The sequence below is a fragment of the Neovison vison genome, chromosome 1 (assembly GCF_020171115.1).
Source record: "Neovison vison isolate M4711 chromosome 1, ASM_NN_V1, whole genome shotgun sequence".
Lineage (NCBI taxonomy): Eukaryota > Metazoa > Chordata > Mammalia > Carnivora > Mustelidae > Neogale > Neogale vison.
In genome coordinates this window covers 203915172-203940063 of record NC_058091.1, presented here as the reverse complement: position 1 = coordinate 203940063, position 24892 = coordinate 203915172, and the positions used below count along the sequence as shown (strand labels likewise).

At 37.9% G+C, this 24892-nt stretch overlaps 1 protein-coding gene across 9 annotated transcripts in view; it reads right to left on the bottom strand.

The window, feature by feature from the left end:
• MEF2C (myocyte enhancer factor 2C) overlaps positions 1 to 24892 on the bottom strand; it is a 161098-nt gene that overhangs the window by 8260 nt on the left and 127946 nt on the right. For all 9 annotated transcript variants that reach the window (XM_044265823.1, XM_044265837.1, XM_044265818.1 and 6 more), the window contains 3 exons: positions 22155 to 22341; positions 18933 to 18980; positions 1555 to 1727 (listed from right to left, as the gene is read on the bottom strand). In XM_044265823.1, the coding sequence (XP_044121758.1) occupies positions 1555 to 1727; positions 18933 to 18980; positions 22155 to 22341 (408 nt within the window). The remainder of the gene's footprint in view (positions 1 to 1554; positions 1728 to 18932; positions 18981 to 22154; positions 22342 to 24892) is intronic.

The following is a 24892-nucleotide window of genomic DNA, read 5'->3' as shown; positions in this document are numbered from 1 at the left end:
GAGCATGGGGAAGGAGTTTTATTAATTAGTGTCTGTAAATATTTATAATTGGGCAAAATCTTTTCAACAAAAGGCAAAGCATCTTCTGATAGACACAACAGTTTAAACAATTTTAAAACCTAGACTCTACAGATAACTCCTTACAAAGACATTCTTTGTTTCCCTTAATGAGCTGTTTGTCTCCAATGTGAAGACAATCTATCCAGTTTTCTACACAGGTCAGTGTCTCAACCTTCATTATTTCAGCACCACGTTTTGAAAAAAAAAAAGAAAAAAGATTATATTTTGAAACCCCACTTGCTGGAGGAGGTGGGGGGGCGCTGCACCTGGCTGCTGGTGAGAGGCTGGTTGTAGGACCACTCACAGGATCCTATCCCTGGGAGAACATCAGTTTTAAGGAACTTAGAATAAATCTGCGGATAGAGACAGGCTGCCATGCATGGCCCACACCGCTTGGCTATGGACCTGTGGGAGGTTTTATTTATTAGACCCAGTCTTTCCGAAGGGAACGTTGCATATTATGTGATTTTTTTTTTTGGTTGATATTCAAAATTAATCTGCACTGTGCCATAATAAACTAATCAGCTTGCAGGACTGTTTTACCCTGAAGCTTGCCACAGAGCACAGAATGAAAAAAAAAAAAATGTGTTTGCAGAATGATCTAAATTTGTCTACTGAATCTTGGTTTTAAATGTTCTCGCTCTTAAGCAAAGCTAATTTGGAGAACACTGATGTAAGTCTCTTTGTTATTGAATTTGGTCCCACAGTTATTATCTTCATCTTAGCCCTGCAGACCCAGGAGAAAGGAAAATGAGAGAGTCCAGGGATATTATTTATACTTCTTAATTATTTTTTTATTTATTTTTTCTTACAGGGCCAACTTTTTTTTTTTGATGTAAAATACAACCTTTGTTCTCAGAATGCCTAGGATTTTAAAACAATTTGCTTTTCAGAGGTAGTTATTTGCATGAAGGGCATATATGGAAAGATGAACTGAGGCATTGCACAGGCATGTGCTATAGTAATCGTTGCAATATACCTAAGAAAAGAATGGCCAGCTACTAACATGAGAACATTCATTTAGAAATTATGGAAAAGATTTTTGGTTGTCAGCACCTTGAGGACACAACTAGTTCAGTATTATAAAAATCTGTTATGAAATTCCCTATTTTGTGAGTTTGATTCTACCGCTGGTCAAACTGTATGCACCATAAGCAGAGTAGTAAGTCATGATTTTTTTCTAATTATAAATTGCAGGTCTTAAAAAAAAAGGATATGCTTTTTTTTGGTCCCAGAACACGAGTTTTATAGGGGAGTTTATTGGATGTTGGTTTTTTTGTTTTTGTTTTTGATTTTTTTTTTTTAACATGGTAAAGGGAAATGTGAACCAGTTACCAGAAATAATGGCTAAATACAAACAGGGCTCCAGCAATAGCATCAGTAAGTTAATTTTCTGGGAGCACCTAAGTAATTCAAAATGTTAGAAAGATACAAAAACAGCAAAACATAAAGAAAACATTATCAACATTTATTTAAAATGTAGTTTCGCATTACCACTGATGGCATCGTATTCTTGCTGCCCGGTGGAATAAGAACTCGGAGATCTGGTTTACGGTTATTCATCCCTAAATTCATGGGGGGAGGAGATTTTGCTTGCATATTCTTGTTCAAGTTACCAGGTGAGACCAGCAGACCTGGTGAGTTTCGGGGATTGCCATATCCGTTCCCTGTTCACACAAAACAATGAAAGTATTCAGGAAGAGATCTAGATTTAAGTACGTTTCTAGAGAATACACTATGAGAGGTTAAAAATCAAAGCTTAACAGGGTAAGACATACAACAAAGTCTGTAGGATGACTAACAGCCTCCATGTGAAGACTAACCCAGTCAGTTAAGTTTTTAAATATTCTCTGAAGGAAGACGAAAGATGTTTTAATGAGAAGAGCTAATATATACCAACTCGCTCAGAAATCGACATATACTTTTATTCTATGAAAAAAAAAATTCAGGAAGAAAGTCAGACCGTTGTTCAAAGCCTAAGAAAAGCACAGAATCGGTTCTGCACTTCAACTGACTAGCTTGGCAAAGGTCTGACTGGCGTGACTCACTCTTTCAGTTCAATGGTTTGGGTTTTATTTTGTGTGTCTGTGTGTCCTCAAGTGAAGAAAGGGCATACCAGTAAGACTATAATTTCTAGGACCTGCAGGAGGGGTACCTCTTCTACAGATTGCTGCTGAGTTCCCCTTTCCTTGGAGTGGTTTCTCCTTATGGTTTTCCTCCGTCTGGTTTGCCCTCCTCCCAAGTTCAGCGTATGACCCTTGAAGGCTTGTTCTCCTTCAAAAGCAGGACTCCTTCTTAAGAGCTGAAATGAAGGCATGTTGCCTCCACTGTGGTGCCGATTCACCACGGCACAAGAAGAGTCATCTAATATGGACATTGAAAGGCTTCCTGTAGATAGCTGATGTTTAACCCGCTACTAACAGAACCGGCTATCTGAAGGATGCCATTTCTCATAATGCAAAATACATTGCTCCATGACAGGAAGAGCTATGGAGGGAGTGGTACAACCATAGCTGAGGCAGAACATCATCTGTTAGTTTTTTTCTGCCTCTCACTGCAGAGGAATAGAGACCTGCTCTCCAATTTGACAATCCTTGCTGGAAAACTAGACAGTTGTTTTCTGAAGTTCTCTAAAGGAGACAGTCAAACCTCACTGTTATGGTCAGTCATCATTATCATTATCCTAAAACACAAGTGTCTATTACCCCAGGACGAATGATACTGTGTGCTACCATGTGGGGAGGCAAGGACTTGGCCCCAGTCCTCAAACACCCTGCAATTCCTTTGTGGTAATCCAATACACACATGTGAAATGTCCAAACCAGGACAATGCAGCCTCGGGGCAGGTGCCTACAGAGAGGTGCCATCTAGACTAAGTGTTACTGAGCTCCTAGGAGGGAAGAGATTATCCAGTGAAGATTCACCTAAGGGGCAGGAGTTGATGTGGGCCTTGAAAAAAGAGAAGAGATAGTAAGACACGCTGAGCTTGTGACTGGGCTCAGGGAAAGGGCTGAGGTGGGAATTTACAGAGCACAATCAGGGACACGGTGAGCAAACTGGCTAGTAGGGAACTCATGAAAAGAGAGGAGAGTCGAAGACCTTAGAAGGACATGGAGAACTTGACTTTCAGGCTGATACATCTTGGATTTAAATGGTAGAAATGCAAACCCAAGAGGGTCACAGAGCAGAGGCCGTACACAGGCCTCTGAGGGGACAGAGAGATATACTGGCAATTGGGATATCCTGTACTTTGGAAGGTCTGGGAGTATGAAGCAGTCTGGAAACTATGGTGATGGCCTGAGCTAAAGATGAGGAGGGAGTGGGAAGGCAAAGCACAGGTATATTTCAGGAAATATTTATGGAAACCTCTTTTGAATTAAAATACATTTGAGGCAAACTGTGTAGAGCACATTTGTTCTTCATATCCCATTCATTTACCTGTCTCATTTTATGCATGAATAAACAGGCTGAATATATAACAAATAACTACAAGATTAAATCTGTCAATTGGGTCATCCGTAAAATTCTCCAAGTTACTGGGAGAAAAATAAAAATAAACGAACCCCCTCATCCCCACCAAAACATGTGTCAAGGACACAGTAGTTTCTTAGGAAATGTTGGTTGAATTTGAATATAAATTACTCTTCTATAATAAAACTTCACTGAAAGTCACTAAATTCTCTACAGCTGGCTAAATATGTCAAAAGCCAAAATTTTCTTTTCCAGTTAATTTGGACAGTTTTTGGTGGTAAAATTTGCTATGTGAAACAAATACATTTACCGAGTATCACTAGGAGAGGTACAAAGGATTTGCTTACTTAGAAAAATGCTTGAAAAAATAAATTTATATTTAATGTGTCTTAACTGAATCATTCTTGTGAATATGTTAAGGCTCTCGTTTTAATTAATAGATTCTACTGGATAAAAAGAGGCTGAGAAAACCAAGACAAAATTTGCCCTATACTTTCCTGTCAGCTGAAGTTCAGTCTGATACACTCAATACATATGTCACTTATCTCTTAAGCCTGCGTGAGATCTGGTTTAAATAAACAATTAAATGGAAAATTAGGTGGGTAATTTCAAAAGAAGGGGGGAAAGAGTCAGTTAAGCAGTGCACTGAAGCTTGAATAGATCAGAGGAAACTAAAACTCTTGCTTCGTAGATGCCAATACTGGTTTGCATGGAGGAGTTATTTTGCTAAAAGGAAGTAAAACCGCTTTGTGAAATGTGTTGTCCTGTGATATGACAAGCACTGGGCCAGTGTGTGAAAATGGAAATGCTTCACGGATGCTCTGAGAAAAGGGTTTTTTTTTGAAAATTAAAAAAAAAAAATTTCTACAGTAAACTCTCTGAGAAATTCCAACAAAACCTATATCTTTCTGCCCACATTTTTAAACAATGATCTAGGGCAGCAGGAATAAAAAAAAACCAGTAAACATACATTATAGTTTTTCATCCAATAAATGTCTCAAAACTAAAAAAAAAAGGATTTGAAAGCATTCTCTTTTTCTCTTGGAATATTTCCTGTTATTTGGAAATTATGCCATTTTAGAAGATTAGTCACATATTTTAAGGTGTTTCCATATTGAACATAAAATATTTTGAACCACGGTGACACTTCTTAAATTCATATTTTTAGAGCATAAAGTTATTTTTAAGAACAAATAAATTCTGCCTTTTACCGGTGAATTTCTGCTGTTTTTAGCATATTGTGCCAGCTAGCATTTTGGAGCCGTATAATAACCATTTCTGTTTCCAGCCACCAAGTTGTTATTCTTTTGGCATAATATAGATTCAGGAATGCAAGACTGTGGATCCTAAACCAGTGATATAGAAACCTATCATTTGAAAATCAATGATGAATACATGCGTGTGGTTTACTGCTAAGAAGAGCCTGCATTTAAACTGGCTTTGAAACCGCGGGCCTCCTCCTCACTTAGAACGCTGTGGCCTGCGTTGAGGCTGTTGTCCTACCTTAAGATAAATTCACTGAAGAGAATGGTCTCATTCAAAGTCAGGGGTCAGGGGGTGGGAAATGCCAGCTCTCAATAACCTTCTAATATACATATTCAACCTTTCTTCATGCTGTGTTTTAAAGTTACCCTCCGCCTGGACCACGATCAATTCAGATGTGACTTTATGCAGATGTCACAGTCCTCTGACCACTTAAAAGCACAAAAATTATAAAGCATGAGTGAATGGATTTCCTGATTATAGATTATAAGAAATGAAGAACAGACCGACTTTAGAGTCCGTTTGTTTTATAGTTTGATTTGATTAAAAATATTGTTTCACATAAAATAAAACAATTTAAGCATTCACAATATAATTTGTAGGAAGGATAACAGAATCGACCTCGATTGGTTACAAGTTTCTAAACATTCATATTAAAACTAGTGTAAATATACAAAAATTGAAATGTGGTGTTAGGAGAAAAAATTTTTTTTCTCCCCAGTTAACTTGAAAACACTTGCTGCCTTTTTTTTTTTTTTTAATTGACTCCTATTTTAAGAAGTTGTAAATTCAAAGAACATATTCCTGGCTTAAGATGTTGTGAGAAGGACATTTTGCCTTGTCTCACAGAGCGCAATTGAGCATGTAGCTAGCTCTCTCTGAGCCCAAAGTTCTAAAACTTCCTCTTACTTGGATGTTTAGACATGAATCTCTTCACTTTCCCCCTAGGACTTCCATTATAAATACAAGCATACAAAACTAATAAGCACAAAACAGATACTAGTCTTTATGAACCACAGCTAATTTTTTTCACGGGCAACATTTTTTCTTCAGTCTCCTGAATTGTCCTCTTTGACTATCCCCGCTTCCTCTTCCAGCTCCCTATCCAATCAGATACCAAATCTCTTTTTCTTCAGAAATGCCTCCCTCCATCCCCGCTGCTACCATCCTAAGGAAGGCTTTCATCACCATTCGACTTGGTCTTTTATCAGGGTCCCTGGTCTCCAGTGGTAGGGTTCTTCACCAGACCTTACGACTGGCTTCACGAAAATCGTGAGCTCCTTAAAGCTGTATGCAAACTTCTGTGCACGTGTGTGACAATAAATCTAACGTACAGTCTCAAGAATTTCTCTAAAATTTTTTCTAAAGGGCTGTTTCTGTTATGTTACTTTTTCAGACCATACTTAACACTGTTGGGTCAGTGCCCTGCTTGGCTCTCAGAACTGCGCATAGTCTGACCCGCCTCTGTTTCACCTAATTCCCAATATCTACAGCCAAGCTCACAGCCCTCTGGATACGCCTGTGTCTTTGCTCTAGCAGTGTTTGCTCTCTTCTTGTTTGTTTTTTTTTTTTAAATATTTTATTTATTTGAGAGAGAGAGAGAGAGCAGGGACGGGGGTTGGTGAGAGGGGCAGAGGGAGAGGGAGAAGCAGACTCCCTGCTGAGCAGGGAACCCGATGTGGGGCTTGATCCCAGGATCCCGGGATCATCACCTGAGCCAAAGGCAGACACTTAACTGAAGAGCCATCCAAGCACCCTGCTCTCCTGTTTAATTCAAATTCTTTTTTAAAGAAGATTTTATTTATTTGACAGAGAGAGGAGAAAGAGAGAGAGATCACAAGTAGCAGAGAGGCAGGCAGAGAGGGAGGGGGAAGCAGGCTCCCTGCTGAGCAGAGAGAGCCCCATGTGGGGCTCGATCCCAGGACCCTGAGATCATGACCTGAGCCAAAGGCAGAGGCTTAACACTGAGCCACCCAGGTGCCCCTCAAATTCATTTTTAAGAATCAGCTAACACCTTAACTCTTTCACGAGAGTTCAGACAACTTTTCAGACAACTCAGCCCACCTTGAACACACAGTCCCTTCTATCTCGTTGCAATTCGAAGCAGTGATACATGCAGAGGACTAGCTCTTTAAGTGTTTCAGATGCTTGCAAAATGGATATACAGACTATGCTGGAAAAATGAGGAATTACTACTCAGGAATGGCACCAAAAGTTAAGTTACTGAGGGAACGTGAGATGAGAACCGAAAGTGTAATATGTTACTTGCTAATTTCACATATCGAGGGTCTCTCTTCTACGCGCTACTTGAGAACATTTCTTATTTTAGATAATGATTACACACTGATGACCAAGTACACCATTGAGACAAACTGCTCATCAACCATATGATATTAAAGTCAGGAAATCACGCAAGTGCCCAACTACTAAATTTGTTTAGAGAGAGTTAATTGAAGCTTCTTTTTCACTTGTTGCACCTGTTAATCATTTCACAGCACATTACCTTAGCTACCTGCAAGTGGTAGAATCAAATAAAGTAGGAATTTTCCCTGATGAAAAAGAAAACTCTGAGGCACAGCCTCTTTTCTTCTTTACTGACGAGTGTTTACGCTTCCTGCCACAGGTTTTTTCTATACATCTCAACCATAATTTACTCATATGGAACATTCCTCCAAGAGTCGGGCTTTGTGATATCCCAGGAAAAAGAATGCCGGAAGGGTGGTAAGTAAGAACGAGCAGGATTTTACTAGGTGGTCCAGAGAGAGAGACTTCCCGGAGACAGGGGATACATGAAAGATCTCAGAGTCATGACTGTATTGGGGAAGGACGAGTATTCCCATGAGAATGGAATACCAGTGGTTTTAGAGTATGCAGTTTTCAGAAGCTGGAGAAGCAAGTTTGACTAACACAAACCTCTCAGATCATGTTAACGTTACACCCTAGTCCTTACGCTAAACGTTTATTCAACTTCCTACACTAGAAATTAAGCAAAGTTAGAGTTTGTGAGTGGTACGTGACATCCTTAACTGTGCTTTAGGAAAAGAGTGTCCGTGGAAGTGGTAGATCAGAGGTTAGACTGCTATAGAAAAGCTAGTTAGGATGCATCTGCCACAGACCACGTGAGGAAGGAGGCGGCAGAGACAGGAAGACCTAGAAGGCAGAAGGAGTGAGGGAGTGAAGGTCAAAGGAGGATAAAGTAGATAAATCCAGGTTCCGGTCTTGAGGTCTCCATTAGAGTTCCTCCAACCACACTGAGCCGTAGCTTTCTTAACCCTAAGCCATCATTTCATCGGTGTCAGAGAAGCATAAATGCAATCTGAATCAGAGCCTCTCATATACTTGTCTGAGACAGCCTTCCCCAACATGACCATGCAATAATATTAACAATATCAAACACTTTCTAGAGTACTATTTATCAGTAGAACCAACAACATCAAGCATACATTTTGAGGACCTTGAATAGTACCATGCCCTTAGTGACCGCAATAGAACTGTTGGCTATTACACATGGATATAAAGCACCTTGAATCCTTGCATTGACACCCTTGTCAGGTACGAATAGGATCCCTGTGTTACATAATGAGAAAGCTTAACAAAAGAGAGGTCCAGCATCTTGCCCAATGTTAAACAGCTCTCAGCGGGTGGAGCCATGATTTGAACCCAGCAGCGTGTCCAGATGCCATGCTCTGAAGGACGGCCGTTGACCTGCTCCCTGAGAACTGGCACACTCCAGAATTCTGAAAACCCCCTGTGTCAAATCTCATTCTAAAATTATAGGAATGTGAAGGAAGAGAGGAAAGGAGTAGAGGGTGAGACCAGGGATGTGAGAGACCCAAAGGGCCATCCTAAGCCAGAGGTGATGGGGTTTCTTCAGGAACACAGTCAGTGTGGCCGGCAGAAATGGCATTTCTGGTTGAGAAAAGGCTGAACTTAGACAAAGAGGCACAGAATGGTGATGTTCTAAACCGTATTTCTGGTCTCTGGGATAGATAAATATTTACAAATAGGAAATATTGGGTTCAGCAACACTAAATGCCAGAGCAACTGTTTAACTTTCAGTGTGCTATTTCGAGTGGATGATTAAATATGCTCTTAAAAGTAGATTCTGTAATATTTTAGTCGATAGCCTCTCCTGTAATGGAGGGTAAAGATGTTTACCTACCTATTGTCAATTTAAGAGAACAGCTTCCATCAGAGCCACTTAACACGATGGTGAAATGCTCAGTGTTTTAGAGTATCTGCTATTAGTTGTTACCTGGAGAATAATTTCTAATACATAGGTGTATAAACTGATTTTGTTTTGTAATTTGTTAATGGTATCTTATTTTTTTGGAATTTGGGGCAAACTGCCACAGGAAAGCACCCAGTTGAACCTCTGATGTATTGATTTTCTGTTTTTACTTTGGCAAAAGGTTTAACCAACTTAGGTTTTTTATTTCTTTCATTGGAACAACTTGAAAACATTTATAGCATACTTTCTCGTTTAACTAGAGGTGTCACCTACATAATAATGCCCACTACCGTCAGTTAATTTTATATCTGAGTTAGTTTAGGATAAGTTAGTTTCCAGTATTAGGACACTGTTTTGTATCTCAAACATACATCTTTTCACAGTCATTTGAAATCACTTTAAAATTGTATATAGTAAACTTGTTCCTCCTACCCTACTGGAAGCAATGCACTTTAAATAGTTTTTAGTAGAAAAATACTATGACCTTCTAGAATTCAGTTATATTCACTGAGCCTTGAATGCCTCAACCTTGTTAAAAGTGCAGAAACTGTGTTATTTAGCTATTGTGAATCATGATTTTTTTTTTTCTTTTGAGGGAAAAGGAGATCTTTTTCATGGGATGACTCTAAGGCAAAAGGCAACCACACAACATGTGGAGGTCAGAAATCTGGGAATGATGAAAACTTTAATATGCCTACTGTGGAAGAGAGGCAGAGCAGATTTTCTGGTTCTTATCTTGGTAAAGACTCCTGATTACAGATTCTTAAACATAAAATCAAGTCTCCACTCTATCTGAGGGTTTGTTAGGGAAATAATACAATAATGTATAATGTTAGACTATGAAGAAACTCCTGTGAAACCTCAGTGTCTTTTGTGGTGTATTCTTAGAAAAATACTCCAGGAATACACAAAAGCCAAGACTATTCTTGGCTGTACCAGTTAGAGGGCAGTAGACATTCTACAAAGAGCTTGCCTCTTCTACTTGACCATGTCACCCTGATGCTGAATCAGACCTTCACGGAGTTCATATCTACCCAACTTGTCCTTGATATTTCTTGGACGTGTTTTGTTTTATATCTTTTGTGAAATTAACAGTCTACCTGCCAACTAGATCCTGAACGTTGAACATTCAGCGCATACAATAGGCTCTGGATTGTGAGGCAGTTAAGAAAAGACATTTTACTTATTACTGACTTGTTTTTTCAAAGATTGAGAGTCTGTGTCACAAAGCAGGTTTGTTTTGGCAAACGAGTCTTTCATTTGTCCTAGCAGTCATGTGGGTCAGGCATTATCATCCCAATTTTTGACAGATAAGGAAACTGAGGTTCAGGGAGTTTCTGTGACTTGTCAGTAAGTGGGACAGTTTTGATTTGAATCCAAAGCACAAGCTTCTTCTACTACTTTATTACAAAAGCCAGATGTTTCAGATTTAGAATGCATCCTTGTATTTCTTTGAATAAAAGCTCCATTTGCAAATAAGGAGGAATTTGACAACCTGATGTTTTCAATGCACAAAGGCACTCAAAATATCATTCTACTTTGAGTACTGATTTACTGAAGGGATAGTTTTTAATTGCACCATAAAAATGATACTGAACCTTGCTATCTTAAAAAAAAATTCCACTTAACAATGAATGATAGATTTATGACTCACTTAATTGTTCACTTCTTGAGATTTTGGGGCTGTCTCTTTGCTAAAAATGAGGGGGTGTCTTCATTATTGACACAATCGTTCATTCTCTCAGTCATTTTTATAAACAAAAATATTGAGACAGTACAAATTAGAGAGAACGTGACAGAAGAGAAGGAATAATTACTTGTGGTTTTAACATTTACACAACTGCTGCAAACACATCAGAAGATGATAATGTTCAAAGTGAAATGTGTTGCACTGTACTGCATTGCACTTCTGTTCTGCCTCGGGTTGATTCCTATATTCTATTTATCCCCACCCTTGAGGGTAGGGGCTGCAGCAGACATCTCTGTGAAGCCTACTAGTGCTCTACTTGCTTATTATACCTTTAATAAATATTACTAGGAGGGCATTAAGCTTCATTTTTTCCTTAGGAAATCAAGAATATAGATAATTATAATACAATGCAAACATTTATTAATAAGCACTTACTCTGGTGAAAGAAACTGTGCAAGGTGCTGCCTTCTATCATTACTCATTTAATTTTCACAACAATCCTAAAAATGGGAATTCACGGCCTTTCCAAGGGCAATAATGTCATCCCTACAATAACTTATATGTCATGTGTTTTCACTGGTTATTTTATTTTTCTAAATGTCTGCCTCTGGATTATTTCTCCAAAGTACTGCTTGTGCAAAAATTTTGCGCCACGATTTTCTAGCTATCTCCGAGTTGCTTAGTGTTAAACTGAAAGTTCCTTTTTTCATGATTGTCATGTAAATTACTGTAATCATATTTATGTAAATTGACCATAGATTTAGATTTGCTATTATTACTACATTAATAATAACCTATATTAATACAGCAGGCTGTTTTCTCCCCCACACTAATCAGTTCTTTACCATAACTGGAGGTTGTACATGGAGTGTAAGGTCAAGAAATTGTGAAAGGAGGGCATAGTGTTTAGTAAAACAGCTAACAAGGAAATATTAAATTCAGTTAAAGCGATTAAAGTGGAACAATAATAAGTAAACCCGGTGCATATTAAAGCATCCCGTGGTCACATCCATAGATTATAAATTAAAATTGTTTCTCCAGATTTTGGTACAATATAGTTTCCTTTAGTTGAAGATAAACTAAAGGGATATATTTTATTTACTCTTTCAAATATGAGACGTCATCATGACTTTAGTACTCTTTGGACTGAGATTTGAGTGAACACACCATGCAAGTCCAACTGTAAAATTTAAGTGACTGGCAAATGTTTGTCTAAAAACAGCAAATTATACTCTTGGCCAACAGCCTTGAAGCCCCAAAAAGTCCCTGGTAGGTAAAAGTTTTATTTCCAAAAGAGGGGCTTTTTTAACCACATCCCTTCTTCAGCATCTACTGTCTATTGATGCACAATTTCATATCAGTAATGATTTTGAAAAGACCTGTTCTTTCTGTATTCTCTCCAAATAAAATCTGACGGTGATGCTAGAAGCAAGAAGAGAAACCACTTGTGTATGAGGAAAAAGAACTGCTAAGAGAAATAAAGAAAAGTGCTGAGTAAAACTAATATTTTAGGAGAAAATATTAAACTGCTTGTATTAATATTAAAACAACCACAGTTTTGTTGGTCACGCTCTCAAGTTAAGTCAATGGGATATGAGCAAAGAGACAAATTCTCACATTGCTTTACTGACTGTAATAGGAAGATGGGGATACAAAAGATATAAATTGTGAGGTCAGAAATACACACGGCACTCTAAAGTCTGCTCAAACACTCCTGAGGGAGCTGTAATTTGAAATTTTGTTTTTCCCTGTGGAAATCAAACTCCTTAAGAATTAAGTTAAACTACAGGGGTCAAAAACAGATTTTATAATACCTTGACCTAGCCTGTAACATTCTTCATTTACCTTCTCTTTGACCTGCCTCTCCTACTTCAATGTTGGCCCCTAGGAAATGGCATCACAAGGTATTTATAATTTTCCAGGTCTTGTGTATGGGAAGCAGACACTGATTTTTTTTTTTTTTTGGGCAATGGCTAATTATCATATGCTCTAGATCATCCAACTAAGAGGACTAAGTTTTTTTTTTTTTCCCTTTAATAAATCTAGATAATAACTTTGGTTTGGGTTAAAAATATCACTGTTACTTAATTTCATGGATAATAATAAAGCAATACTGATGGCTCTCTATGTTTTGGGTGAACTCCCAAGGTAAAACTGCAAATGAATTCAGAATTTTTATTTAGAATAATTCAAAGTAACAGAATAATACTTTCACCAAATCAAGAATCCGACTATTAATTTGGATTCTTTTCCACATGCTGCTTAACAGTATTTAAAAAAGCAGTAGAAAGTTGTATTTTATGCTAACAAAAATAGTTTTCTTGTCTCAGAGCAACTAAGCCGTATCCATCTCTCTTTCTTGAATATTACACTCTCTGAATCTGTATACTGTTAGGTAACAAAAATGTAAACTTGTTAAAGCCAATCCTTTTAGATGGAATTTTTAACTACTTTACTGATACTTTAAATTAGTGAATGAGAACTGCAGAGAAGTCTTTCTGGCTGATAAGAAAGTCAGCCAAGAAACTTTTGATAAATATCCTCAAAAACAAATACTTGCAAAACAATGGCACTGGTACAGAATAATTTAACATTGTATAACCTTTTCCTCTCCTCTTCTATTTTATAATATGCTAAATTTTTCTTTTCCAGTACTAAATGAATTATAGAAAAAAAGTCATGTAAGTGAAGTTCTATGATTATATAATCATGAAACGCTGCACGTAAAGCCTGTATCTTATCCGCAACGTGAGTACTGAGTTCAAAGGTTCAAAGTCACAGCCCAAGGTCGTGCTAGATGGAGTCCTTTCAGAGCCTGGAAGCTAGCACTCCTTCTTTAAGTCACTGCTCAGTGATTTACCCGCAGCAGTACGCTGCCACCAAGTTTCCATGTATTTAGTCGATATAAATTAAGCATTCCAGAAGTGACAATGCTTGACAACCAAATGCATAAAATAGTAAACAATTAACAATCAAAATAAGGAAACAGCTGTTAGTTTCTTTTTTACAAAATTATACCTAATTTACAATAAATGCCAATTAAAATTATTAACCAATATACATAAATCTCCTTTGCCTTATTGTCACATAGCTATGTAGATTGTAAAATTCTCTTAAATTTTCAAAGAGATTCCTAAAATGTTTTCCTTTCTTCGCCTCTCCATCCTTCCCTTTCTTTCTCTTCTTTGTCTCAGTCACGAATCCTTGAGCATACTGGCACTTTGTACTCCATAAAAAAGCAGCTACGTTATCAACGTGAAAACAAAGGGTTCTAATAGGATAGTGAAAAATCCAAAACAAGGCATAGCTCAGAGACTGGATGGGAAAGATGCTATACTTTATCATCAAGGCGAGCTGAAAAAGAGTGCGCCTACCTTTTATTTCTATTAAGTCTAATGATTACAAAAATCCACTTGAAATTGATCTTCAATTATCAATAACACTAAGATTAGCATGTTAAAAGCTTTAATTACACAGCTATGACAAAAAGTGGGGACTTTCGATTTTGGCTGTTGAGAGGAAGGGACTAAGCACTGGATGAATAACTGTGAACTGAAACCTAGAAATGTCACCCCTGCTAATGTCTTATAATGACTTGCTGTATGTCCCTTAACTCAAGAGTACAGCCTCATCCTGTTACTTCTTTGTTACCTTTTGCCTTCATCTTTGAAACCACTTCAATTTAAGTGATAAGAGGTTTATTGTTTTAAGAGGTGGTTTGTGATGGTCTGATGTACCAACCCACATTTCATTTACTGCTGTGTATCAGTTCTTCAGGATTTAAATTAAGTATGTTGGAAAAGTTAGTAAAGCTTTATTGGCCAATGTTTCTCAGTCATTTAACTGGATAATTTACTATTCTTTGTATGACTATCAAAAGAATATATTATTTTTGTGAATTATAAATCAAGGGTCTATTTTTTATATTTAAAATTACATTATTTCTTTGAAGTATTCTTTCTTTTCTCACATCAACATTATTAAAAATTCATGATGAGTAGATTAATTTTTCCTTTATTCAGCTAACAAACATAAACTGAGTATCTGCCATGTACTCTCTCTTATGTCTTGAGCTGGGAATATAACCTGTAAGAAAGACACAGTCCGCCCCTAGAGGTCTGAGTGTCCAGGAGAAAGATGTGTGCCCAGACAATGCAATAACAATGCAATGAGAAAAGTGATGTGGGAGCAGGCTTCCATGGGCCAAAAAAGAAGAGATGCATAATTCTCCCTGAATGGCTGTACTGAATTCTGAGGGATGACAAGGAGGGCTCAGGAGCAGGAAGAAGCTGAGGGAAAGGAGCACTAGGAATGCATATGTAAAGGCAAGTGGCCTCAACACTGTTTGCAAAGTGACAGCACAATGAAGAGGTTAAGAGCATGAATGTTGGAGCCAGACCGCCTGGGTTCCACGTTGGGCAATTAACCTCTCTCTGTCTCAGTTTCCCCATCTATGGAAAGAGTATAATATGCATATCTACTTTAAAGAAGCATTATGAGAATAAATGAGTTCCTTTTTGTAAAGCACATAGTAAGGGCAATTTAAATGTTTGCTGTTATTAGAGTGCAGGGTTCTTGCTGGCAGCAGGAGAAAAGAAGGTTTAAGAGTAGAGAGGAAGGCTGGGCCAGAGATAAGAGGCTCCTGGGTAATTCTGAGAGAGATGGGAAGCCATGTCTGGACTTAAGGCACATGAATATTGTAGGCCTTTGAGAAAGGCTAATCAGTCATGGGGAGACTGGAGGGGAACGCAATGTGAAGCAGGGAGACAAATTAGGGGGCTCTGGAAACAGTCCTGGAGCATTGCTAGGAACCGGAACTAGGGCAATGGGATGGGAATGGAGAGAAAGGAGTGGATTTAAGAAGTACCTTGGAGGCAGAGTTGGTAAGACTTGATGATCCATTGGATGATGGGATGAGGGAGAACTATATAGTTCAGGGGCTGGATGGAAAAGTTGCTCTACTTTATCACTGAGCTGAACTCAAAAAGAGAATCCTTATCTCTTTGGTCTCTTGATATTTATAAGTACACACTAATTGTTAAATTCACTTCCTTTCTGCATGGCGTACCTGCCCCCTCCTTTTTTTCTTTTTACCATTGAGAGGATCTGATTTTGAAAAAAATACAAAGATCGAAAAGTATTTAATTGTGTGCACTTGGCCACAGACTTTCTAACTTGATCAGAGACCTTGAATTTCAATGACAATATTCGAAATTTAGAAGCTATCTTTCGGCCATTTTGCCTTGGTTTTCTTTTCTGAAAGTGCAGAGATATTCTGGCTGGCCTCGCTTCCCCTGGTGTTATGTGATTCTCTGACATCAGCATAGTTATATTCAGCTTTGACACATGATACTGGCGGGTTTGAGAAAGAAGGGGAAGACGGCTGAGCCTGCAGCAGGACCTGACAGCAAAGCTTGCCTCTACTAAGTGGCATCTGCAACAGGTGTTCTGTGGAGCCAGAGTTAGAAAGGGCTTCCTCCTCTATTTTTAAAAAGTAAGGAACTAACTCTCTCACAAATATATAGACACTGGAAAAGTTATATGTTCATGGCTACAAGATATATTCCTCTGGATATAATGTTTATTATCATCAAGGTGGAGCAACTGAATGTCTTTCTTTTTGTTTCCTTCTATTTTTGAAGTAGAAGGTTTTTTGTTTTTTGTTTTTTTTTTAAGATTTTATTTATTTATTTGACAGAGAGAGAGATCACAAGTAGGCAGAGAGGCAGGCAGAGAGAAAGGGGGAAGCCGGACTCCCCATCGAGCAGAGAGCCCGATGTGGGGCTCGATCCCTGGATTCTGAGATCATGACCCAAGACGAAGGCAGAGGCTCAACCCAATGAGCCACCCAGGCATCCCTGAAGTAGAAGGTTCTTATGTCTGTGGTAGAGGTCTTGATGCAGGAAGATACACTTGCTAAGCTTGTAAGATTTTTTGAGTCCAATGACGCTATAGCCGGATATGTGGCTAACTTTTATACTTACAAGACTGTCTTCTCTGTCCCTGGAGGGCCATTAAACTTAGCGGGCTGTCAGAGAATTGACAATGACAGCAACAGCATAATTGAACAACCAAACACTTCTTATTTTCAATAGAGAATCCTAAAGCATTCTAGCTATTAAGCAGAAACAAGAGTCTATTTCCATTAGGGCTGAGTAACACATCCCCCCCATACATATACATATATACATATATACATACATATACATATATACATATATACATATATATATATATATATATTTTGCTACATATGATAACTTTTTTCACCACTACTGGCTATTCCTATAAAAGCACTGAGATACTGGATAAAATATCATAACATCAAAACCATTTTTTAAAGTTATCTTTTTCTTGGTCTTTGTGACAATCCAGTTCTCAGTCCCTACCATTCTCTCTAACCGTAGTTTTGGCAGAGACTTGAATCCGAGCAACACTGGTCTGGCTTTGATCTGGTTTTGTAATTTTCAGGCTGCAAGCCTCAGAGTATTTTTCGAGGGAAAAAATGAGCAATTTGTTTCAATGTCAAGAAAAATAGTATATTGAGTTTACTCATTAATTTGACTTTACCTAATTTTTAAAAGGTTGATAAAATAGGAAGCTAGTACCATTGATAGTGTTTGTTAATTCACTGTGTAGTCCAAATTCTTTTTATGACTCACTGAATTAGTGAAGAGCCAGTATCAGAAGGAGAAACATTTCCCCCAAATGGATATATTTATAAAAATGTTTTTGTATGCTGATTTTATCTTCTTTCTTATAATTAGCGGACTATTATATTTGACCTTGGCAAAATATTTTAATTAGTTGTCCATGGATATTTTAATAAGCTTGAATTTTTTTTTTTTTTTTTGACATTTCAAACATAACCTTGTGTCATTCAGGCCTGTCTCCTACTATTTTAAATGTATATCATATTCCAGCGGCAGGAATTACCATGGTTACTTGTTAAGCCAATAGTGAACTGTGGTTTGTATTAAAAACTACTGTGCTGTCTTACGTCTGCTCTGAAAATGACATCAATATCTCAATAATCACAATAATATGAATTAATATGGAACCCTGGGGAAGTGTGCCTATAACATGATCGGACGTAGTGGAAGAAATCCTTAAGAGTTTATATGCATACATACATACATATATATATATATATTTAAAGATTTTATTTATTTGACAGACAGAGAGAGAGAGAGAGAGAGAGAGAGAGAGATCACAAGTAGTAGAGAGGTGGGTAGAGGGGGAGAGGGAAGCATGCTCCCCGCTGAGCAGAGAGCCTGATGCAGGGATCGATCCCAGGACCCTGAGATCACGACCTGAGCCAAAGGCAGAGGCTTAACCCACTGAGCCATCCAGGTGCCCCAAGACTTAAAATATATTTAAATGGCTTTTTGGGAGTACACCATATTCATATTCTTTAAAAGCTAATTTTAATGTCAAAATTGGTTTTATTTTATTAACAATATTGTTGAATGGTTATACTCTCACTCCCTCCTTTTTATTTTTTTTAATTTAAAAAATTTTTAAAGATTTTTTAAATCTTTAAGGGAGGGTCAGTGGCAGAGGGAGAAACAGACTTGCGGATAAGCAAAGCACCCAATGCAGGGTTCGATGCGGAGCTCGATCCCAGAACCCGAGAATCAGGACCTGCACCAAAGGCAGATGCTAACCTGCTGAGCCACCCAGGTGCCCCTCCTTGCCACCTTTTAACTTATTTACTATTTTCTTACTTATTTACTTACTTATTATTTATTTTTAATTAAAATTCAATTAGTTAACACATAAGGTATGATTCATTTCAGAGGTATACCCCCTCCTTTTAAACATGCATTCTACCAGGAGTTTGGTACTTCTTTGGGTGGAGAGAGATTCACATTTAATGTGAAATGATTCACAGAGAACTCAATAGGCAAGTCTTGCTAAAGGTACTTTTGTGTCCAGAGATTGTATCTGGATTAAATGGGTTTGACCAGAGCCTTCACTTCTGGTTATGTGGACTAGCTGAAGTCTGATTAAGAAAAGTTCTAGTTAATAGTTTTCTTCTAAATTACTAATCCATCCATTCCTGCTTCATAAAAATGCTTGAGAAGTTCCGGGGGCCATTTTTCCATACAGCTCACACATCTCCCTACTTGGTTCAAAAGACTTACTTCCTACAAATCGCCCAGCAAAGGAACCCTGAATAATGATCCATGCTTTGGCCCAGAAATCCCCGCTCACCTGCACTGGTGCCTGCACCGGATGTGAGGTCTCCACCCATCAGACCACCTACGGATTAAAGAGAAAGATCAGAAGAAGGAAAGGCCACAGGTCCACAGAACAACACACTTTACCTTTAGCAACCACAGTATTCTGGCTCTCCCAAGGGTCCTGAATTTGTAAAATATTACCTAAGTTGGATGGCTGACATTTGTTTTATTATGGCATGCTGAGCTCAAACATTAAGCCTACATTCAATCACTGACATTTTGCAGAATCTTTCGTTCTAAGAAAGGTTACATTTTAAAAATCCAGGGTTTAAATGGTCTCTGAATTTTCATTTTTGGATGTTTTATAGAAAGTGGAAAAAAAAAAAGGAGTAAGGTTGACTGTGTGTTGAAGTAAACTTACACTTGATGTTTAATTCTTTGTAAATGTATTTTTATATAATTAATTTTGTAAAATGCTAATTGTCCAGAACTTTGGTCATTTCATGAATCTACTCACAGCGAATGACCTCACTGACTACCTGAATTTTCCTTACTGACACAACAGAGAAGATTTCATTTGCTACAAATTTAGAAAGGTATGCTTATTCTCTGCTAACTTAAATTTGGCAATGTTAAAATATGACAGCTGGGATATTTCAATAAGATACTCAGTATAATAATTACTGTTAGTTTTAAGGAATACGATTTAGCCAAAAGAATAGAATATCAGCTGGATTCTTTTCTTTTCCCTCCCTCCCTCCCTTCCTTCGTTCCTTCCTTCCTACCTTTCTTCCTTCCTTCTTTTTCTTTAGAGAGGAAGGTAGGGGACAGAAGGAAAGGGAGAGAGAGAGTCTCAAGCACACCCAGTGCAGAGCCCAACGTGGGGCTCTATCTCACAACCCTTAGACTGTGACCTGAGCTGAAATCAAGAGTCAGATGCTTAACCGACTGAGCCATCCAGATGCCCCTCGGCTGGATTATTTTCTAACTGATCCTAAGTGACAGTCTATAATTATTAGTTGGTTCTGGTTTTGGAATTTGAAGAACATGTTCATTACTTTTATTTTATTTTATTTTTAAAAACATTTTATTTATTTATTTGACAGAGAGAGACACAGTGAGAGAGGGAACACAAGCAGAGGGAGAGGGAGAAGCAGGCCTCCCGCCAAGCATGACCCCAGGACCCTGGGATCATGATCTGAGCCAAAGGCAGATGCCTAATGACTGAGCCACCCAGGTGCCCTTGTTCATTACTTTTAAAGAAATGTTTGTTATTTCCAATCAAATAATATTTTGGAGATAAAGGATGAAATTTTTAAAAAATAAACAAGCATGAATTTATCATGCAGGGAATTCAACTGCGTTTGAGTGTGATCTGAAAGGAATAACATATGGTATTGAAAATTCTTATGAAAAATTTCAGTCATATTCAAAAGCAGAGAGAATGGCATAATGGCATCCTTTATACACATCTCTCAGACTCAAGATTTATCAAGATTTTATCATTTGGTTGATTTTAATTATATTTTCTATATGAAGTTTCTGTACTAAATAGGAATACAGGTTTAGTTTAGTTTTGTTTTTTTAAGATTTTATTTATTTGACAGAAAGTGACACAGCGAAAGAGGAAACACAAGTAGGGAGATTGGGAAAGGGAAAAGCAGGCTTCCCATTGAGCAGGGAGCCTGATGCAGGGCTCAATCCCAGGACATTAGGATCATGACCTGAGCTGAAGGCGAATGCTTAATGACTGAGCCACCAAGGCACCCCACATGTTTAGTTTTAATTATAAGGCAGATATTGAAGTATTCTCAAGGAAAAATTATTTTGTGAATAAATTGCCTTTAATATAGTTATGTGTGCCTAAGACACACTAAAAATTTCCTATGGCTGGGGTGCCTGCGTGGTTCAGTGGGTTGGGGCCTCTGCCTTCAGCTCGGGTCATGATCCTGGAGTCCTGGGTTCGAGCCCCACATTGGGCTGTCTGCTCCGTGGGTAGCCTGCTTCCTCTTCTCTCTCTCTCTGCCTGCCTCTCTGCCTACTTGTGATCTCTGTCTATCAAATAAATAAATAAAATCTTTAAAAAAAAAGTCTTTAAAAATTTCCTATGGAGTGCTTTTTAAAAAAGTAAAATGTAATATACTATGCTTTGCTATATATGATTTAGAAATATAATTATTTTTGGTGCTTCTTTTGGAGATATAAGGAGATTGTTTGGTTATAGTCAGTATACATTTATTTAGTTCCAACTGTGAAGTTGGCAATCCAGGAGGACGGTCTTCCCTCCAAGATTCTTTAAATCCAGTGGGGAAATAGACACAAATTCAACATTGCACATCATATACTGTATTTTGCTTGATCTGAGTATGAAGAATGGTTGAACTTTTCCTGAGCAATAATTTCTTTTCTCTGGGACACCGCAAATTGTACAACAGTGGGGATTTCTTAGAAATATTGAGACTAATTTGTGGCAGGTATATATGTTCTTATGATGTCCTCTTAATTTCATTTCTAAGTTTTGTTTTTATTTCACACTTCTTAAGTTACACTATTTTATTACATTTCTTTTCTGCTTTCAGTCCTTTGTGGTATAGGTTTCTGTATAAACAAATAAAAACCAACCACACTAAGAAATAACCAAATGGCACAAATGCTATCAGAGGACATAGGGGAAGATTTTATGGAAAAGGTGATCTGGCTAAGAGGAAGAGGGGAAATGGCATCTTAGGCAGGAGGAGATTAGTAGCAAAAAAATGAAGACTTTCTTTCTCCAAGGATGTTTGACTTTTTGTTTGAGAAATATAGTTGAAATATAGCCACATGAGAGATGGGTGGGAGTCTAAACAGAAAAATAGCAGATTATGGGAGATTTCAAAATCAGGCTGATGGGGTTGAAGACCAAAAAGAAGGTGGATCTTTTTTTTTTTTTTAAAGATTTTATGTATTTATTTGACAGAGAGAGATCACAAGTAGATGGAGAGGCAGGCAGAGAGAGAGGGAAGCAGGCTCCCTGCTGAGCAGAGGGCCCGATGCGGGGCTCGATCCCAGGACCCTGAGATCATGACCTGAGCTGAAGGCAGCGGCTTAACCCACTGAGCCACCCAGGCGCCCCAAGAAGATGGATCTTAAGCAACGAGGAAACATAACAAATGGAAACCTGGAAAAGTCTCATCTTGGTGATAAAATACCCTTTGTGCCAAGAGTGGCTCCTTCCTGATTTGTTAACATTGCATGCATATGAGGACATACATACCTGTGTTACCTGCACTTGGAGGTCGATGTGTTACACCAGGAGACATACTGTTTCTCTGCAGAGAAGGGTGGGCCAGTGGCAAAAGGTTGGGGTTTCCCAGTGAGCTGACGGGGTTGCTGTATACCAAACTATTGTGGCTGGACACTGGGATGGAGACTGGCATCTCAAAGTTGGGAGGTGGAACAGCCTGTAGGAGCAGAGAAAAACGTGGGTAAAAGGAAAGAAAAGAAATACAAGTCCTCATGTACAGACAGCCTTTAGTTTTCCAAGAAAAATTTCAAATTCCAAGCTGCTTGGTGTCTAGAAGACCATTAAGGAGAGCTCTCAAGATGTTCAGATCATAAATTGATTTCTTTAATGTGCTTAGAACTCTTCCTTCGCAACTATTAGAAAACGTTTCACTTTTGTTTAAAACAAAGCCCCATTTCATTAGACTCCATTGTCTTCGAATTCCATTCTATTAAGTAATAATTGTTCATTTGTGATGTCTGAATCTGGTGCCAGAAATGACTGCAAGATCAAAGGTACATGATTGTGATGACTTCACAGAGAAAGAGGAGGATTAAAATGCAAACCAGAGTCTTCAGTTTAATTGCTTATTGAAGCATATTTATGCAGAAGTTTAATGATATAAAATCATCTCCAAGCATGTGAATAGCACCTGTACTTTAATTATTATTTTTAAAAGTCTGTCTTTTGAGAGTAATGCTAAAGATAATAGGCATTTCAAGAAACAGAATTCAACAGAGCATGTATCATTCAATAGTTCCTATTTTAAAATGATAGTTCAGAATATAGGTTACACTTTACATTTTGGGGGATACATGGACACTGACAAACAACAAGATTTCTATCTCAAAGGAGAAAGCTGGCAAATATTTAGTGAAATGAAGTCGTGTGGGTACCTACCTCATTAAAGTAATTAGGTCCCAATTATTGATATTTTGGTATTATTTTAGCAATTTAAGCAAAATCATGCTTAGTTCTCTGCTTGTACTAACCAATCATACTTACAACTCCCCCCTTTTAAAAAAATGTTTTAACATTATAAATGAAAATACTGCTTGCACATATTGTCAGAGGACTTATGGTGTCAGAGCATACAGCATTCTTACTATAAAATGGATACATATGTGTGTGTGTGTGTGTGTGTGTGTATGTATCTAATAGATCTGTTAGAGACAGGGTTTACATAGAACATTCCCTCAGGATTTCAGATAAGCCAGTGTGTAAGTTTAAATGCCTATGTGCATGTGACTCAAAGGTTTTCATTTTTATTTTTATCATTTTTTTTTTTCCTTCAGTGATCTTAACATCAACTTTCCTTTCCTTGTTGATTGGCTAGCCTGTATCCTATGTCATGCTCTGCAAAACCTCTTTATCCTGGTGGTGATTTCAATATTACTTTCTATTCACGCTTATGTTCTCTTACACTTTATTTTTCCTATTTTCTTTTCTTCCATGATCTGGACATATTGATACGTACAGAAGCAAATATTTCATAAGTCTTTTACAAATGTCTTTGATTCCTCACTGTTTTACAGCAAGATAAAAATGCTAAAGTGCTTTATTAAAACAGTCAGTCTTTATTAAGACTTCATCTATTTTAAGCAGAGTAACAAACAATAACTTTGGATCAACATCATGATACAATGAAACATAAATGTTGGATAAGACGTCAAAGAATGAATTTCCAGAGGCTCAAATTTTCAGTCTTTTAAACAACAAAAAGTATTAGTGTATGTTGTAAAATAAATGTCTGTAGACTGAATGAAATATTGCATTGTAGTAAAAAGCCAAATAAGAATTACTTAGAATACCTAAGAAAACAAAGGTAAACAACTGTGGGAGGTTCTATTTGCCCCTCCAGATCCGCTCTCCAACCTCTTCATTGCTCTGGGCCTGGCAGGCTTAGTCTCCAGGCTTATCCACCTGGCTCCCCCTGCCCTCTGGCTTCAGCTGGGCCAGGGGAGGCACCGGCAGAAGTACAGAGAATAGGAGAGAAGTCAGGGTATTTGGCTCCTATAGCATCCTCCCTGGGGAGCCACAGGTTGGCAGAGGCTGTATTCTGCTCATGAAGGTCACACCTCATTTGGTGTCATGTCTTCTATATTTTCAGATCTTGCTCTGCTGCTGGTATCTTTTGCGTCCTCTTGCTCCTTTAGGCCTGGTTAAAAGCTGGTAACAGGTTCCAGGTTGCAAGCTGTAATATACTTCACCATTCCTTTGGGTTTCACTGAACTCTACCTATCTACCAACAGTTCTTCTACTAAACTCCCTTCAATGACCATGTTTCTCCCCAAAGCCATTATAGTGACTCTTTAGATCTAGAATAGTGGTACTCTACAAGGGTGAACTCCCTCCCTAGGGAACACTTTGGAAATCTGTGGTGCAGTTTTGGGGTGTCACAATAATTGGGGGTGTGGCTGGTATTTTCAGGGTAGGTAGGCAGGTGTTCTATATGCCGTCATATGTGGGACAATCATCTCTTGTCCTATTCAATTTTGAAAAGCCACCACTGGACAATTCATCTGTGTGAAAAAACCCATTGATAATGATGTGAATCAGAACTAACTTTGTTCTACAAACACAAGGTATTTTCATACATTGAAACATGGATTTTATTATATACTGAAATTTCCAGAAGTGCAATTACTGTGTGCATTGAGGGAATATTCTACTTTCCTATGTAAGGAACTTCATTAAAAATTGTTCACCATCTTGGAAAATTGTATCAC